Source organism: Ovis aries, chromosome 25, assembly GCF_016772045.2.
Source record: "Ovis aries strain OAR_USU_Benz2616 breed Rambouillet chromosome 25, ARS-UI_Ramb_v3.0, whole genome shotgun sequence".
In the NCBI taxonomy this organism is placed as follows: Eukaryota; Metazoa; Chordata; class Mammalia; order Artiodactyla; family Bovidae; genus Ovis; species Ovis aries.
This window is the reverse complement of record NC_056078.1, coordinates 8,890,948-8,908,848: the sequence shown is the minus strand read 5'-3', so window position 1 is coordinate 8,908,848 and position 17,901 is coordinate 8,890,948. Positions and strand designations below refer to the sequence as shown.

At 44.0% G+C, this 17,901-nt stretch overlaps 1 protein-coding gene across 6 annotated transcripts in view; it reads right to left on the bottom strand.

Annotated features, from left to right (window-relative positions):
• Positions 1 to 7,723: 7,723 nt before the first annotated feature.
• The window catches only part of MTR (5-methyltetrahydrofolate-homocysteine methyltransferase), a 126,114-nt gene continuing 115,936 nt past the window's right edge, over positions 7,724 to 17,901 (bottom strand). For all 6 annotated transcript variants that reach the window (XM_004021372.6, XM_042241150.2, XM_012105022.5 and 3 more), the window contains 4 exons: positions 15,611 to 15,811; positions 14,768 to 14,960; positions 13,240 to 13,352; positions 7,724 to 12,767 (listed from right to left, as the gene is read on the bottom strand). In XM_004021372.6, the coding sequence (XP_004021421.2) occupies positions 12,681 to 12,767; positions 13,240 to 13,352; positions 14,768 to 14,960; positions 15,611 to 15,811 (594 nt within the window). In that variant the 3' untranslated portion in view covers positions 7,724 to 12,680. The remainder of the gene's footprint in view (positions 12,768 to 13,239; positions 13,353 to 14,767; positions 14,961 to 15,610; positions 15,812 to 17,901) is intronic.

Here is a 17,901-nt window from a genome sequence, read left to right as displayed (position 1 = left end):
TTTGACTCATTGCAACCTAGCCCTTAGAACAGGACCTGGCCCAATAAATGTTTGATAAACGAACAAATAGATGAATGGACTGAATGAATATAAGTATCTTCCCTCCTGGGGATCTCAGCCAAAGCAAAAGGGGAGGTAATTTGCCCAATCAGCCTTTTCTCTAACAACACAAGCACTGTTTGAGCTCATGGGAAGAGAAGTTTACAAGGTAGATGTAAGTGGGTTTTCCCCTGTTGCAGCAAATCTTAGCAGGACCTTGATAGCAAGGTTCCAATTAAATCTACAAAATAAGCAAGGTTTTTCAGATTCTTACCTGAGTCATCCAAGTGGCCTGTATTCATAAAATCAAAGTTGATTGGCCACATACCCATCCCACTAGAAGCAGCACCCAAATCTCTTTTTCTACAGAAGGCTTTGTCCCTCTAAATTCTTTCTACTCTCACTGCATTTCTCTGCTTTAAATGGAACATTACTCTTTCCTACTTCCCCGCTCCTCCTTGCCCTCAAGTATGCCCACAGATATTGGCTACTTACATGACCCAACCCTTTGTAAAACTCATTCTTGCTTCCCACCACCCAGAAATCTTAACATTCCCCACCACACACTTTGCAAGTCAAAATTTAAGGGTGGCATCTAAAGTGAAACCTCACTTTTCACTTAATCAAACCCAATAATTACTCTGCTTTCTGAAGTCAGAGCCTACTGCAAATTCAATACAAACCATCTAAAATTAGCATTTGCCTTCCCCTCAATGCGAGCGGCGCTAAGTGACTCAGCCCTGCCAGGCACCAGCCCCTTCAGCTTCCAGGGTCTGAGCTGACACCCTTGTCACGACCCATTCCTTGGTTTTGTGACCACGTTCCTTCTACATCTTCTCATTCACCCCAGTGAACCTCCTTCACTTCAGCACCTCTCTTTCTAGTTTAAACCATGGCAGGCCTGGCTCTTCTGCCACAGATGAGAGCAAAGATAAACTCTGTTTTCTGACAACAGGGGAGGGAAGGATTTCTCTTCATCTACCTTCTGCATAAAGGAAAGGAATCACACTATCATCCTTGGGGGGCCAGCCTTCAGATATAGTAATGCATACGGTAAAATGTACCTAATACTGAGTGCCACTGGATTTCCACGAGTCTTGGACGATGAAGAAAGGGAGTGAGGGAATATTATAATACTTACGACTCATCATTATGGATATCAGTGATCACTGAATTGTAGGCTTTGGAAAGGTCACTGATGGATGCAGATTTGCTTTCTGCTCTTGTTTCTTTGCACCGGTCACGTACAGCATGTCTCTGGACGCTGGAAAAGCTCTCTGGAGCTAGCTGCTTTTTAAAAAAATATATAATTGACATATAAACTTGTGTAACTTTAAGATGTACAATGTGTTGGTTTGATACACTTCTATATTGATATGATTACTACAGCAGTGAGCTAAGGCCTTTATCACATCACATATTTATCATTTCTGTGTTGAGAACAGTTATGTTTAGTCTCTTAGCAACTCTGAAATTTATAATATAGTATGGTTGACTATAATCACTGTGGGTTGCCTTAGATCTTCAAAACTTATCTAGTTGCAAAGTACCCTTAAACATCACCCCAATTCCCACTCCATCTGCACCCTAGCCCCAGATCCTGATAACAACCATCCAATTCTGTTTTTATAGAAAAGTTGCTCTTTTTCTAGGGGGATGGGGATTCTACTTTTTTTCTAGATTCCTCACATAAGTGACATCACACAGTATTTGTTTGTTCTCTCACTTCCTAGTTGTTTTCTTGGTGTTTAGTCCTCTAGTATGATTTCATCCATTCAACAAATATTTAAGTTTTCTACTGTGTGTTTAGTAGAATTTCTAAATTTGGGTTCTGACATTGAGACGGGCTGGGACCTGGGACACTAAACTGCAGTGGTTGCACCTGGACAAGCTACTTCTGGAGCAACAAAATACAAAGAAACTATAAGGGACTAAAAATAACTGCGTGCATATGCAGTTGGGGCAAATTATGGACAAAAAGACAAAAAAAAAAAAAAACAGTAACTGCCACTCCTGAAGAGCCAGGAGCAAAAGCAGGGTGTCAGGAATGAAAGCAGGCACATGCCCCCTGCACTCAACACCACCACAGGGGTGGGCAAACCATCTAAGCCACCCCTCTGACCCGACCCACGGACATACCCTACCATCACCCCATATGAGGAACCAGCTCACTCCCAGGAGAAGTGAGCAAGGGAGCCTGTTACTTGCTATTGCTCCCCCGTTGCTGCAGCAGGGTCCCAGTAAAGCTTTGCCTGAATTTCTTGTCTGGCCTCTAGTCGATTTCTATTGACTGGGGAAGGCCAAGAACCCGGTTGATATCAGCATTAACTATTACAAATGATCACGGAAGTTCACTGAGTACCTTATCAAATAGAATAAATAATAAAGCTATACTTCAACTTTCTGGTAAAGTTTTGGTTTTGTCTGTTTCCCCACAATGGTTAATTGTAGTCGATGGAGTAGAAGTCTCACAAGGTCTTTCTCTGGTCTCATCTGTCTGTTGGATGATAACACACAAAGTGTGAAGCAGGATTAGGCTTTTTAATTATTTTCACCTTACTGATCATTTTTCTAACTACGAAAGAGAATTTTACCCAAATGCATCCCTCTGCTAGGTGAAATGGACTCAAGAATTTATATAGGAGAAAAAAAAAGTTGTATAGAGATGCCCCACCTCTTTCCTTCTATAACTCAAATTTTTTGGAGGGGGTGAAGGTAGGATGTATCTACTCATTAGTATTTGACTCCTAACTTTATTCAAGACGATTAATTTGAACGCACAGTGGAGGGAAATAGAACTCTACAGACTAAGAACCAGTCTTTGTTCTACTAAAGACCAAGCTAGTCCTTCAGCTGCCTCAACAGTTTTAAAGTGCATGTGTTAGTACTTGCCCATAGCAATGTTAGAAGAAATCAGACGATGACCAGATGGAAGGCTTTATATAAGACAAGCCATTGAGATATGTCTCAAAGCTAATTGCTACTTTTCGGTAAAGAGTTATGTTATTTTTAAAATAACCAAGTACTTTTGACACTAAGAATCTTCTCACTGGAACTTTTGAAATGTTCTTGATGTGTTCATTTCAGCAGAGTCAAACACCAGCAACAATCTTTCATATCAGGCTAAACATTTCTTAATATTTTAAATTTATTGAAATGGCAATGCCACTAAGCCAAAGTATCACAACTGAAAAATTAAGCCAATTACACCTAATACCTTATTTTTAAAAATTTCTAAAATATAAAATGGTATTTTAGTTGTATCATGTAGGAATGTTTAACATGCTGACCAAAAAACTTCAGGGGCTCTGGAGTGATATACTTTATAGTTAATGATGTCCTTTATGCTGTAATCAACTTTGGACAGTTGATCCTTCTGAGAAAAGCAGAATATAACATTCATACATTTCCTTTTGTTTTTAACTTGAAAATTATAAGTTTTGTCATCTTATTTGTATAGTTCTATTCTGGTTTTATATCAGTATAGGTGAAATAAGCTTGAAGAATTTGTCCCTGATTTCATAACAATACCCATGCAAGCAATGTTGTAATAAATAAACTAGTATAACTCACATTGGGGGAGATGGGGTGGGTGGCGTTGTCTGTCAGAATATGTGCCTTTTAAAAGGGGTACAGGCTTGAAAGACACTGATCTATACATACATTTGCTTTTTAAAATAAATTTGCTACTTTTGAATCATCACTGATTTAACAGCAATATTTACAGTTTTATTCTAAATACACTGAGGTTAGCATCTTAATAGCAACTAATTCTAAGAAGAGTTAAAATAAAGACAATGATTTTAATGTGCACTGCGTAGCTTATGTTGGCTAAATTTTATAGATTACAGTATGGGCTTCCCTGGTGGCTCAGATGGTAAAGAATCTGCATGCAAGGCAGGAGACATAAGAAAAGTGGGTTCGATCCATGCGTTGGGAAGATCCCCTGAAGAAGGAAATGGAAACCCACTCCAGTATTCTTATCTGGAGAATCCCATGGACACAGGAGCCTGGCATGCTACAGTCCATGGGGTGGCAAAGAGTCGGACACGAGTGAAGTGACTTAGCACGCACACATATATAATTTCAAAATGAACCTGTTTTGCTGTGTTTACGTATATTCATGTATATGTGCATTTAAGTAAATGAAAAGGAAAATCGGGATTTTTAGATTCATTATTCAAATACAATCAAATTCAGAGGCCAAATTATACAAAACTAAAGCAAATTTCAGGAAAAGTATAGAGTTTTGCAATATTACTCTGCTCTAGATTTCAGTACAAGTAGATCTCTGTCACCAGGTTCTTGGATTTCTTTCAAATTCCCCCCCTGAAAAGAAGCTGATCTTGCTTTAGGATGTAACAATCCTACACTTTACACTAGAAGGCTTTACATGAGGAGGAAGAAATCCACTCATCACACTCCAGGAGAGGCCTCGTATATAGAAAGCTCCACCTCTGTATCATCTTCTTTTGCTTCTGCTAAGATTCACCCAGCCAATCTTCCACCATCAAAGGCTTGCGTAAAACATACTTCTCCTCTGGGTTGAGGTGTTTTATATTTAATCTCTGAGGAGAGTTCACCTTTGTTAATATCAATCTCTCCCAAGCTTCCCTCAGTCTTTCATAAATTCTGCATACATTGAGAGGAGACACAAATGTATTCAAAAGCCTTGGACACATTTCTTATCTGTCTTGTGGGCCCATTTTCAGCAGTGGCAGCTCAGATGTCTGAGTTGCTGCCACTTGGTCCCCATGTCTTCCCAGATCTTAAAATACTTCTCATTAATGATATTTAGCACTATTCACCAAGACAACTGGATTTCACACATTTTCACTGAAAACATGCACAAAATAAATGCCTATTCTTGTTTTTGGCCACGTCAAGTGGCACGTTGAATCTTAGTCCCTTCATCAGGGATTGAACCCACGACTCCTGTATTGGAAGCGTGGAGTCCCAACCCCTGGACCACCAGGGAAGTTCCAGCCTCTTCTTTTCTATAAAAGGATAATGTCTCATGATTAAAGTATTGGAATTCTTTCAGATAATCTGGAACGAAATGTCACTTTATTCTGGTTTCTCTCTGGATGAAATAAAACAGAATTGTAAAAAGTTCAAAGTCCTTTTCTCAGCGGCTGCAAGTTTCACACTCTGTAGGTTGCCGTATGTATCTGCACTGCGGAAGACAGGCACTGTGATAAATACCAGTCATGGGTCTGACTGGTTGTTGTTTCTTCCACTTCATGGGATATCTACTCTCAAGGTTCTCAAAAACCATTTAATCTGTAATCCTTTCCTAGATAACAGTTCTAGAGATTGCTTGCTTTGTGAGTCTCCAAAAGACTATCATAACACCTAAAAGCAAGGGACGAGGCAAAATATATCTTTGAAAGTTACATTTGAAGATGGGAGAATGTAAATGGAATTAGATAGAAATTCTAAGTGTTGAGAAATGACACTGAATTTAGGGGCTAATTCACTTAAATGCAAAAAATTTTCATTCAGATTCAAAATAGCATTTATTTCAAGCTGGATTTTGTTGCCAAGCTAATCTTTCTTACAGTATCTTCACTGTAAACATTTGGAACGGTGCAGAAAGTGAGACATACCTAAACCATGAGGTCCTCACCCCTTCTTCCTATCCCTCAGAGAGGTTTAAGAATTTTGTATATCCTGGTGGATATTTTCACTGCATACATTTCTTGAACACACACACACACATGGAATCATGATATACTTTCTGTTCTGCAGTCTGACAACACACAGAGCTGATCTATAGCAATAAGCTATAGTGAGGCAGTTTTCCTGCAGGGCTGCCAGTGTGCCATCTTTACTGGTAGTTAAAAGAGTTTAAGTTGGGTGTGGAAGGTGCTAGGGCTCTGATGTCCCAGTCTCCTTCTGAGCAAAAGAAATCATCACTACTTCCCTCTGCTCATTTAGAAAACTCTGTAGCAAAGTACATGGCAGGTGCTGAGTGAGGCTCTGGGTACTCTGAGCCCAGTCAGAGGCATGGCCCTTGCCCTCCAGGAACTTCTCACTCTGCTCTCCTCACAAACCACTGTCCCCAGAAAGCATCTGCTTCTCTTTGTACTGAACACCTGCCACAAATCAAGAGCTATGTTAGACACGGCACAGATGAACAAGGTTTCAAACCTGCCCTTCAGAGAGCAGGGTTAGAGTCTAGTGGAGACATATACTTTTGCTATCATGAGAACACTGTGAAATATGCAGCCTGCTGTTAAGGAGGTAAGACGAGATGTCATTTCACTTAGCTCTAAGGAGGAGGGGAGCAGAGGGTTGGGAAGCTTTCCTGAAGTTCAAGGGTGGGATAATTTCAGGCAGAAGGGGACAACGCAAGCAGACACCTTCAGGACAGGCGGGGAAACTGCAGCAGTTTAGGGCTGCTGGAGCATGTGGAGCAGGTCAGAACATGGAAGCTTTTTCCACACGCGTGTATCTGAGACACTGAGGGGTGGAGGGGGCACTGGTTTAGGCAGAGGGATTGGTGTGGGCATAAAGCATCAGAGCACTCACATTTACAGCTAAAGGGAGCCGGGAAACTAGCCCAGAGACGGTGGCAGAGGGGTCCAGAGGAGAATTATGAGACCCTAAACCAGGCATGGATATTTAGTGGGTAAAACCATCTGGGTGTGAGAATGAATTGGATGTGAAGTCTGAAAGAAAAAAAAAGGCAGGTTTTGGAATAACCCCCAGGTTTAAAATGTTGATGATCGGTAGATGATAGTCTTTTTTTTTTTTGCATTACCTGGTACTTACTCCTCAGCATAAAAGCCTTTTTCTATCTTCAAAGTGAAAGTGAAGTCGCTCAATCATGTCTAACTCTTTGCAACCCCATGGACTGTAGCCTACCAGGCTCCTCTGTCCATGGGATTTTCCAGGCAATAGTATTGGAATGGACTGCCATTTCCTTCTCCAGGGGATCTTCCCAACCCAGGGACTGAACCCGGGTCTCCGGCATTGTAGACAGATGCTTTACCGTCTGAGCCACCAGGGAAGTCTTTTTCTATCTTACACACTTTCAATTCTATCTTCCCATCCCATCTTAAGACAATGGAGTAACCTGTCTCACCTCCCACTGTCTCCAACCTAGCACAGTGTGCCCCGGTACCCACAGCACCCCCAACTGCTCCACGAGGGTCAGCCGGGAGGGGTCCTGTTCCCAGAGCTCTTGGCAGCAGCAGGCTCTGTGATCAGATCTTGAACTCCCTCTTCCTTTGCTTTGCCCAACGTTGCCCCCTCTCCCGGCCTCCTTTACTCCATGTCAGCTCCTCCACTGGCTCTCCCTCGTCCCTGGTCCCAGAATCAAGCTCATCTTGTCTTCAGATTCTCCAGATGCCATCCCATCCACACCTCCATCTCCGTGACGAAGCTTCCCAGCCACTCTTCCAATTCCAAAGTCAGGTGTCCAAGTGTCCTAGGCCGTCAGGGCCCATTTGCCCAGAATGCCTCTCTTCTTATCTGTATTCTCCGCTTGTGCACAGGTACCACCAGTGATTGTCCTTCAAAGCCTTTATCTGCAGCCACACTTGGCTCTAGCTGGACACAGGCACAGATGCTCAGTTCTCAGCTCCCATCCCCCACTTTTGCATTGCTGTGCTCTTTGTCCTTCGTTTAAAAAACATATTTGACACATAAAAAACATCTACAAAGTCAGCACCCCACATTTTGGCTTATTATTCCACGTTTTCCTTTATTATTTTTATAATAACATGTAATACATACAGAACTCTGTAATATAAAGCTAGTTGTGAAGCATAACGTAATAAATAACCACAAACCTACAACCCAAAAACCTGAACATTACTAATAACCAGGTCTACCCATGTGTCCGTGATATCTGCTCCCTCTGTTTCCCTCTCAGAGGTGATTATTAGGCTGAATTTTGGCTTATCCTTTTTTTTTTTCCTCACGCTTTTAGTTTTACATTTATACATGCATTGAGAAGATGCTCTTTGGTTTTGCGCTCAATAAAAATAGTCTCAATCATATCCTGGGACTTTTTTTCCCTTTAATATTTTCAGAGATTCATTCTTCTTGTCAGGTATAGCTGTGGTTCACTTATATTTTTACTACTGAATAATATTCCTTACTGTTAATACACCTAATTTACTTAAATGCTGTCCTATAGACAGGAAGGCATTTCAGTTTTTCCAGTTATAACTATCATGAAGACGTTACTATAAACAATTTTGTACATACCTCCTGGTACACAAATGCAGGCGTTTACTGGATACATAGCTGGAAGGTGGAGTCATAAGCTAGAGCCCAAAGTTTGCAAATGTTCAGCTTGGTGAGGTGTGGTTGTTTTCTAAAGCAGGGGCGCCTGTTTACACATCATGAAATGAGCTCACACGGATCTTCTTTAGCACCTGGTGCTGTTAGACTCCTTAATTTATAAATCTTATGGATGTAACTTACAAGCTCATTGTGATAGTAATTTGTATCTCACAAGGTTTCTATTGATTTATAAGCCCCCTGTATTTTCTCTTCTGTGAAATGCCTCTTCAAGTCTTTTTCATTTTTTTCCCTTCTTTTTGATTTTTTAAAATTACTCAAAAAAGCTTCATTTTTTAAATTTAGCTTTTGGACTCTGTGCTTGATTTTCTGCTCCTCGATAAGGAAAGTGCACTTGATCCTGTAACAGACATATACACCACACAGAAAACTAGGTCTGGCTGACATGTCTTTTTGTTTTAGACCACCTCATAAAGAACCTTAGGTCTCACAGCACAAACTCCTTGAAGCTGGCCTGGGCACACACCACATGCGGATTTTAGTGCTATCCCAACCTTCTTGGTATAAAGGTAAACAATTCTATCACCAGGGGTTAAGGACAGCCTAGTCTTGTTAAGAGGTTGTATTGTAGGGAAGCTTACAGCAGTATATCAAATGCTGGACCATCCTGAATGCCTCTAGATACCGTCCTGGGAAGAGGAAGTCTGTTTTCCTATTATTTAAAAAATAGGAATTCTCTCTATATTCTTCTTACTACTTCCTTCTCAGTTAACAGTATTGTAAATATCAAGTCTTGGTTTGTCTTTTTACTACACTAAATTGTTTATTAGCTTAACCTAAGTGCTAGTTTGAATATATTTGACTTAATCATCTTTCATGGTTAGCATATGTCTCAAGAGATTTGTTCCTACCCAAAGATTTTTTTTTCATGCAAACATTTAAATATTTGCTTTTTGCAATTCAGACCTTAATGTATTTGGGATTGATTGCTAGGTGAGGTGTGAGGCATGAACCGAACTTCATCTTTTTGTAAGGATAACCGTTGTTCTAAAACTACTTATGGAGTCACCCTTCATCCCCCACTGATCTGTCATGCCATCTCATCATATCTCAAAGGTCAGTATATATGCACGGGCTACTTTCCAGGCTCCTCATTTCACTGTACTGCTCAGAACGCCTACCTCTGCACCACATACAACACAGACTCTACAATAAAACTTACTATCTTGTAAGTCTCCTCAACCTCTTCCTCATAGTTAGAAGCACCCAGCTATCTCAGGCCTTTGCCATTCCACAAACATTTAAATATCTGCTCGTCACGTTCAGTAAAACCTCTGTTGGAATTTCTGCTTGAAATGGCATTGCGTCTACAGATAATTTAGGGGGAGATCTGACACCCTTACAACCTTCAGTATTCATGAAAAAGGCAGTTCTTCATTTGTTTCTACCTTGCTTGTTCACCTTTATACTTCAAGTCCCAAATCAGGCCTTAACCTAAAACACTGCCTGCCTTAACCATCTGGTTAAGGTATTGGGAAAGGTATTTCACCTTCCCAATTAAAAGTGTGTCTTTTATGTGCAAATTGGGGTGAGTTTGAGGTTTCTGTTGGAGTGATGGTAATTCTTCGTTATTGAATATATCAAGAATTTGAGAAGAGTACGATGATACTGGTTGGAGGCACACTGGGTTTGAGGTGTCTCTTGTATACTGGATGCTTACTATGCTATGTTCTTCAAGACCGAGGAGTCTGGATAAAGATACTGGTTTGATGAGATTGCCCAAGGAAACTACATGACTAAGAAGGTAACTAGTGATGGGATCGTGAGGACCAGGATTTAAATGGGTAGAGGAAGAGAAAATTGTGAAAGAAGCTAAGAAATAAGAAACATGTAAAGTTAACCAGAAAAGTGAAGTCGGGAGGAAACAGGGAAAGACGATTTCTGAAGTGGTCAACACTGCCCAAATCCAGAGAAGAAAAATCACTAGAATAGCCAATGTTAGATCTTAACGGATCTAACAATTAAGAGGTCATTTATGACAGAAGAGATGGGTTTAAAAAAAAACACTTAACTTCACTAAGGAGAGAATGGGAAAAAAGTGGTTGGCACAAAACAGACACTCAGATACTTGTTGAAGATAAGCCTGAGAGAAACGGAGAGAAGACAGGCTATTTTCTAAATGAGCCCCGCTGTGAAAGGAAGGAACAGCAGAATGTCTCAGAGGAGAAAAAGGACATTATGAGACCTGACCTCTACCATCATCCCATACACTGGCCTCAACCCCATACACAGGTAAGCAAGCAAGCTTCCAAACAGGTGCTTCTTTAGAGGGAAAAACAGACATGGGATCCCTAATGGGAAGGATGAGAGCGAGCGAGTGGATGTGAGAGCCGTGGATGCTGACAAGGTGACTTTCTAGATGTGTGGGCAGAGACACAGAAAAGACTCCAGGGGCAGCATGGTCCCTTCCTGCCTTTGAGGTCACCTGACATAAATTAAAGAAGGGGTTTTCCTCAAGCTAGCTTCTATATTCTTTAATGCAAATATAGGGGCTCAAACTTTAACAAATTGGTTTTATCTTTAGATAAAAGGAATCCATCACAGGATCAGATCAACAATACAATGAAGGAAGCCGTTTTGTCACATAATGAGTTGAGAAAAGATATGGTAAACATTTAATGAAACTGGGAGACTCTTAACAACAGTGATTCAGATAAAATAAATTAAAATATTAGGAAAAGATTATTCTTTCTTATACAGAAGGATGTGCCAACACCTAGAGTAACAGAGCTGCTACGGAAGGGAAATAAATCCTTCAACTGAGCATCCAGGACAGATTAAATGGACCCTAAAGAAAGCATATAGTTCTCTTTTTAAAATAAAGCATATAATTCTCTCTTTAAGGGCCAGTGATGCCTGAAAAGGCATGTTACTCTTCAGGAACACATGTATATGCTAAGTTATGTAGGATTATCAATTGCTAAGCTTTTTCCCCCTTTTACCTCCAACATACCTGAGCGTATATTTGATGTAACTGCTTTGGGATGAGGCCAGCTTATACCACGAGGGGAGGGGGGACTGTCTTACAGAAAATGAGATCTGATGATGCCAATAACACAGAAAGTAGCTTCTCACTCCGGTCACTGTGTTCAACTGTGTTCCAGAAAGGGTACCTAGTATACTGAGCCAGTCATTCCCACGTGCACTTGCTGAATGTCTTTTCACCTCCATCAATCTCTTATTCCCTTTCCTTGAGCACCTACCCTGTGCTGAGCTCTAGACACCTCCACAGAAGCTGCTGTCTATCAAGCTCTCACTAGGTGCCAGACCCATGCTACCTGCCTTACATGCGTTCTCTCATTTAACCCACATCTCATGCCCACAAGAGAGGAACTAGTATCACTACCCCCGTTTTACAGATGGGAAAATTGTGTTAAGAGAACTGAAGTAATTTGCCTCTGGCGTACAGCAAGCATGCGGCAAAGCTGCAACTTGAATCCAGGTGTGTCTGACTTAAATCCCACGCTCTTAACCATCTCCCTGGAATAACCATGAACAAGTCCACGTGCTGTTGCCATACCGTACACGTTTGGAGTTGGGGCAGTGCAGAAAAGGAAGAACTGAGAAGAATGAGGCTGCCCGTCCATCCACTCTGCATAGGACATGCAGCTGAGCCTGCTCAATTCTGGAAAAGGACCCAAGGATGTTAACTACCCTTAGCAGCCACCCCCTCTGCCTACCTGCTTCTTCCCCCTCAGGGTGAGGGAATAGGAAATTGCGAGAGAACAAAATGCTTGGAGAATGCGACTGTATTTGACTCACCAGGGCAAGCATCTCTAATAAGCCTCAGGGAGAGTGTGCCTTTGGCTAAAGGGACACCTTCAAGCATCTCCTTGAGGTTTCAGTAAAGGAAGTCTCCGGAGAGAGACCAGAGTGATGCTTCTTCCCTGTCAGAGTAACTGCTCTAACCACTCAAATTTAAATGTCCCATTGCCCACAGCATCACTCTGTCAAAGGGTCACATTTTCTATTCAACTGAAGTGACCTCCTAGGTCTGGGATAAAAATGAAACAAGTCTGACTTGCTTTGAAACGCAAAAGACCTCCATCTCCAGCTTGTTCTAGTCCCCAAGGGACCAGGGACACCCCTGGAGTCCGACTCGCTGCTCTTTATTCAAAGTCCCCTGGAAAACAGCTGCTTGTTTTAAAAGAACTGCAGGAAGACCCTGGCCTTCTATAAGGTCCCCCCAAAGGTCCACACCCTGGAGTGGTGCAAAGGGCAACCAGATGCAGATGGGCTCCTGGCCACTGCGCTGTTATGATTAAGGCGCTTTGGACTGTGTTTCCCTGAGGATCACCAAGTACAGACAGGTTAAAAAAAAAAAGTTAGTCTGTATCATATCCCAAAATGGGTCCAAGCCATTTCTCAACCTCGGACACAGACATGTTCTTCCTCGAAGCATAATCCTCAATCTGCAAAAGATTAAAGGCAGTTTGTTAAAACAAAATGATATGACTTTGAGAACTAAAGTTCCCCTAGCATTCACTAAGATACTCTAAGTACCTTCCATGTCTTATCGTAATATTAATAGTGATCCACTGAGTTAAGCAGAGACAGATATTTATTTATTCACTATAGTGCCTTATTCTCTGGGCAGAAAAACAATATGTGGTAACTATCTGGTGCTTAGAGGCCTGGCTGGGGTGTGGCCGGGGGGTGGAGGCGGGTGGGGAAGGGAGGGGAGGGTGGTCTATTTATACATGGGAGGACTAGAATTGGAGTAATGAGTTGAAACCAAAGCAAGACATCAGTGGGGGTAAATTTCTTCATCTTTTGCCTCTCATTTTATTCTCATTCACATGTAAAACAAAACAGGTTTAACAGTTCCATTTAAAACAAGATAGGCACCAAGAGATGCCGCCTACAATGAAACAGCTAACTTACCTGATCCTTGGAAATTTTCCCCACGGCAAAATACTTGGACTTCAAGTTGGAGAAGTAAAGGCCAGATACTGCTGAAGCAGGTGCCATGGCCAGCGATTCTGTTAGCCTAATGCCTGAGGAGAGCAGCATGAGGAAAAATGAGCATTTATTCAGTGCTGAGACAGGCTTGCCAGTTGGTAGGCACCCAATAAAGTCTTATTTACAAGTGAGTGAGAGTGAACTTGTGCCTTTTAGGTGGACACATGATGTGGCACGAAAGCGGTGAGCAGAGTAGTGTAGCAGACTCCCACCAAGGGGATGAACAAATTTAGGACATGCAGATCTCTTGTGACCAGGGCAGGGGTGGGGAGGAGGCCTGGAAGGCCAGCTCTCCCCAGCTCTCCAAGATCAGTCACAGAGGCTACACTCGGGCCTTGTAGACAAGGACCCCAACCCTGGAGTTGAGGGCACCATCTGGGCCTGCAGAGGCTCCTGTGGGGCCAAGGTCACTAAGGGTGACTGACAGCTGGGCCCCACTAAGCAAGAGCCCACGTCACAGCTGTCACGGCTACCTAGTCTACATCATTCACTTTCTGGACGAGGCAACAGAGCAGTGTGAAAGTGAAGTGCCTACCCAGCTGGCTTATGGGTCCTAAATCCCCACCTCCTGGCTCCTGAGCCCATGCTTTTCCTGCCAGCCCAGACTCAACAAGCCTCACAGCTCCCCACATGCACCTACATTCTTTTATTCTCCAGCGTGGATGGGATGCATTAACAGTAGTACAGATATAAAGAGGAAGGGAGTGGAAGGGAAGAATGGGAGTTCTGTGAGACAAAAGTCCAGGGATGCTCCTGGAAGGAATGGAAGGACAGAGCGATGTGAAGTGTGTTACTAGAGGTTACAGAGGTCACTCACTAGTGGAGAGGCTGAAAACAGTAATACACGTGTATTAGGGAATCGGGTAGGAGATGTGTGAGATGGTATGAATCAGCTAAGCTCCCATCTGTTGTAGTGAAGAGAAAAAAATAAACTGATAAACTTAAATGTGGAGATGTTAAGACCACCACTTGATAATATGGAGGGAAGAGGTCCCATTTCTGCAGGACCTCCATGTGCAGAAATTAAAATGTGTTTCTTTTCCTCTTACTGGAAAAAATAATGCTATGGAGATGAAGTGCTAGAACAGACTCCGAGCAGTGAGGAAAGGGCTTCCTCGGTGGCTCAGTGGTAAAGAATCTGCCTGCAATGCAGGAGCCGCAGGAGGTGCGGGTTCCATCCCTGGGCTGGGAAGATGCCCTGGAGAAGGGCAGGGCAACACATGCCAGTATTCTTGCTTGCAGAATCCCATGGACAGAGAAGCCTAGCAGGTCACAGTCCATGGGGTCACAAAGAGTTGGACACAACTTAAGCACGTGTACAGTGAGGAAAGACGGGACTGGGGATTTTGCCGTAAGCCCCTCTCCATGTTTCCCCACCATCCCTTCATGCCTCTCCTTCGCTACTGTGCGTGTCACCCGAGGAAGACGCACGCCCCTCTCCAGCCCTGACCTGTGCGCTGCTCCACGTCCGCCAGCCTCCACATGGTCAGTTTCTCAGTGTGGTCAGGCTGGCTGGGATAGCCTGGCGCCGGCCGGATGCCCTCGTAGCGCAGTCTCCGCAGGTCAGCCACAGCCAGCTGCTCACCACTGCAGTAACCCCACAGCTCCCTGCGGACCCGCTCGTGCAGCTCCTCAGCGAAGGCCTGGGACCAGGACACGGAACACACCGCTTAGGCAGAGGTGGGAGCCCCTCTCCTGCCTCCATCCTGCCTGCTATCCGGCTCGCCCTGCAGGCAGGGAAGATCCGCAGAGGGACAAGTGACAGCCGACAGTCCCCACTCACCTGCAGTGTCCCCAGCGGTTCTGGGGCTCAGGTCTGGGCTCTGAAGGATCACAGTCCATGATCTGAGATCTGAGGCCCTTCAAACTTTCTCCTGACTCAGGTTCTGGTTTACGGTGGCCAGGAGGGGGTGGGGGGATCGTGACAGTGGCCTTGGGAAGAGGGAATGGCCCCCACAGCCGCATAGGCTGCTCCACCCCACAGAGGAAGATGAGGGATCTATGGAGGAGTCCAGCATCAGAACCAGAAGCTCTGAATCAGAAATCTGTTTGCCCCCGCCCCCGCTCTTCTGGGAAACATGTATCAAGGCTCTGGGGGCCATTCCAACTACTGTGTTGCTAAAGGCTGCTCTGTGCCCAAAGATGAGGCTTGAGAGCAACTCAAGAATTCAAGATTTAAGAGTGCACGTGTTGTCAGAGCCAGGAGTACACACGCACACACATGCATAAACACACACATGCCCGTCCCTGGCTCCTAGCCCTGGACCCTGGCCTCAGGGCACCAAGGTTCTACCTCGGCCAGCCGGTCCCCCAGCGCCTTGACCATGATGCTGCTGTAGTCATCACACTCCTCCTCGTAGGCCTTGCTCAGCTCCTCCACCCCGAAGCAGGCAACGGCGAACAGGCCCAGGTAGTCGGGGATGCCTGAGTGCAGAGGGGCGACGAAGTCCGAGAGGCAGAGGTAGGGGTCCGAGCTGGCAGAGTCCTTCTCGGCCTTGAAACACAAGGAGTGGGTGGAGCAGCCATTAGCATGGATGTGGTGCTAACACCCAGCAAACAGCAATCTAGCATCTTCCCATGAACACAAGCTTCAAACGGGGCTGTCTGCTGTGTTCACCCCAGTATTTAGAAGAGTGCATGATATATAGAGTGTTCAATAAACACATGTTGAATAAACAAACGGAACGAGGCTTATATGATATGACATACACACATAGTTGAGAAACCAGTTAAGTTCACACACTCACAAATATCTGCTGAATGCCTACTGGAACTGGAACCCTAAATAGTCACATAAGATTTTTTTTTTTCCCTCCAAAAGTGTTGTCAATTAGAGATCAACATTAAATCCTGAAGTTACGTTCAAAAGAGGTCCACTTGGTGTATAAGCCTCTACTTCGGACAGAAGCAGTTCAACAAACGGGCAAGGTCAGCAACACAGGGCCACATGCTGCCAGCCATGGGTGGTGGTGGGTCAGGTGACAGCTAAGGACACTGATGGGCCAGCCTGAAATTAAACAAAGCAGGATCTGCTGCTGGGGTTCTCTCCTCAGGCCAGGCAGCCATCCTCCCTGTTTTCCATCTCCAGCTGATGACTGACTTCCTGCTGCTAAGCTGACAAGCAAAGTCTTACACATTTCACAATCAACACATTTTTGCTGAGAAGGTAAATAGTGAATGGCTAATATGTACTGAGTGCTTACTAAATATCAGGCATTAGTTGGTGCTTTATATGAACTAATTAATTAAATCATCTCGATAAATCATCTCGAAGTAAGTGATACCATCAGTTCCATTTTACAGACAAGAAACGGAGGCAGCGAGGGCTTGAAGAACTAGTTCAAGGCCAGAGAGTCGCAGGTCAGATCCACAACCAATGCTCCTGACCACTAGGCAGCATTGCTTAGGACAGAACGAATAATCAGGAAGCAGCCAGCCAGAATCTTCGTAGTTATTTGCTTGCCAGCTCTAGAAACAAGTACAGTTTAATCAACACTGGGCAGAAAATGGTTAAGTGGCTACAGGCAAGAAGGCAGCTGGCAAAGGCACACGGGAATGTCATAGACTCAGGGCCAGCCCCGCAGGGAGAAGCTGCCTTCCCGCTGTACTCTGCCCGTCAACTGCTCTTTGCTAATAAAAGCCGGAGGGAGAGGCAAAGCTTTCTGGCACCATAAGGAGAGACAGGTCATAGAGCCCCACAGCGCTTTCAAAGACACAGCGATCAGAGCCACTCAGAAGAGAAGACCCCCCAGTGCAGTGAGTCGCCACAGTCACATTTTCCCAGTGTGCTGGAAAAAAAGCACCTCCTTAGAAATATCTATCCAGGTAAGTATATACGTACTGAGGTCATTACATTAAAAGCCTTAATACCGTCCATCATAGACTGTCTGGACAGGAATGGTGCTGGGTGTAAAAAGAGATCAGAGGACACAGGACTGAAGGAGGGAACTTCAGGCCAGGGAGGAGGTTTCTGAACTGAGTTACTTTGGTAAAAGGAAAGGAACTAATTCCCTAGTGAGGCGGGGTGAGAACTTAACATCAGAATCCTCTTGTGGTATCTGAGCCCGAGTGCACAGTGAGGATGTGCCGGGCCTGGGTGCACACAGCAAGGCTGTACTACTCCCATTTAACTTGTTAAGGTACCTTTTAATGGATTCCCTCAGATGTTGTTACAGCTAAAATATCCGCCATTATGAATTATATGGTGGTTATGATGAAAAGCAATACTATCATTTTGAAGGACTGAGAATGGTAGTTAAGATCTTGCAAAAATAACTTTCTACCACCCTGTGTTAATGACTGGTGAATTCTGGTTCCAGTTGATTAGGACACCTTGGTTTTTTAATAGCAGCTGAAGGGACATGCTTAAAAGCTTGCATGTGTAAAGGCAGGGGCATAGACAGGGAGCCACGTGCAGAAGAGCCTGTTCTCTGACCCAGGAGGAGCCAGCGGTGTGGGGGGTGTGGACAGGCTGGGCTCCCTCCAAGCTGTGGGGCTTAGTGTACTCTCCACAGGCCTTCGTGTTCTCCTCTGGACATAGACACTGCCTTCCAACAAGCTGAGCGGAAACTGAACAAAGATGGT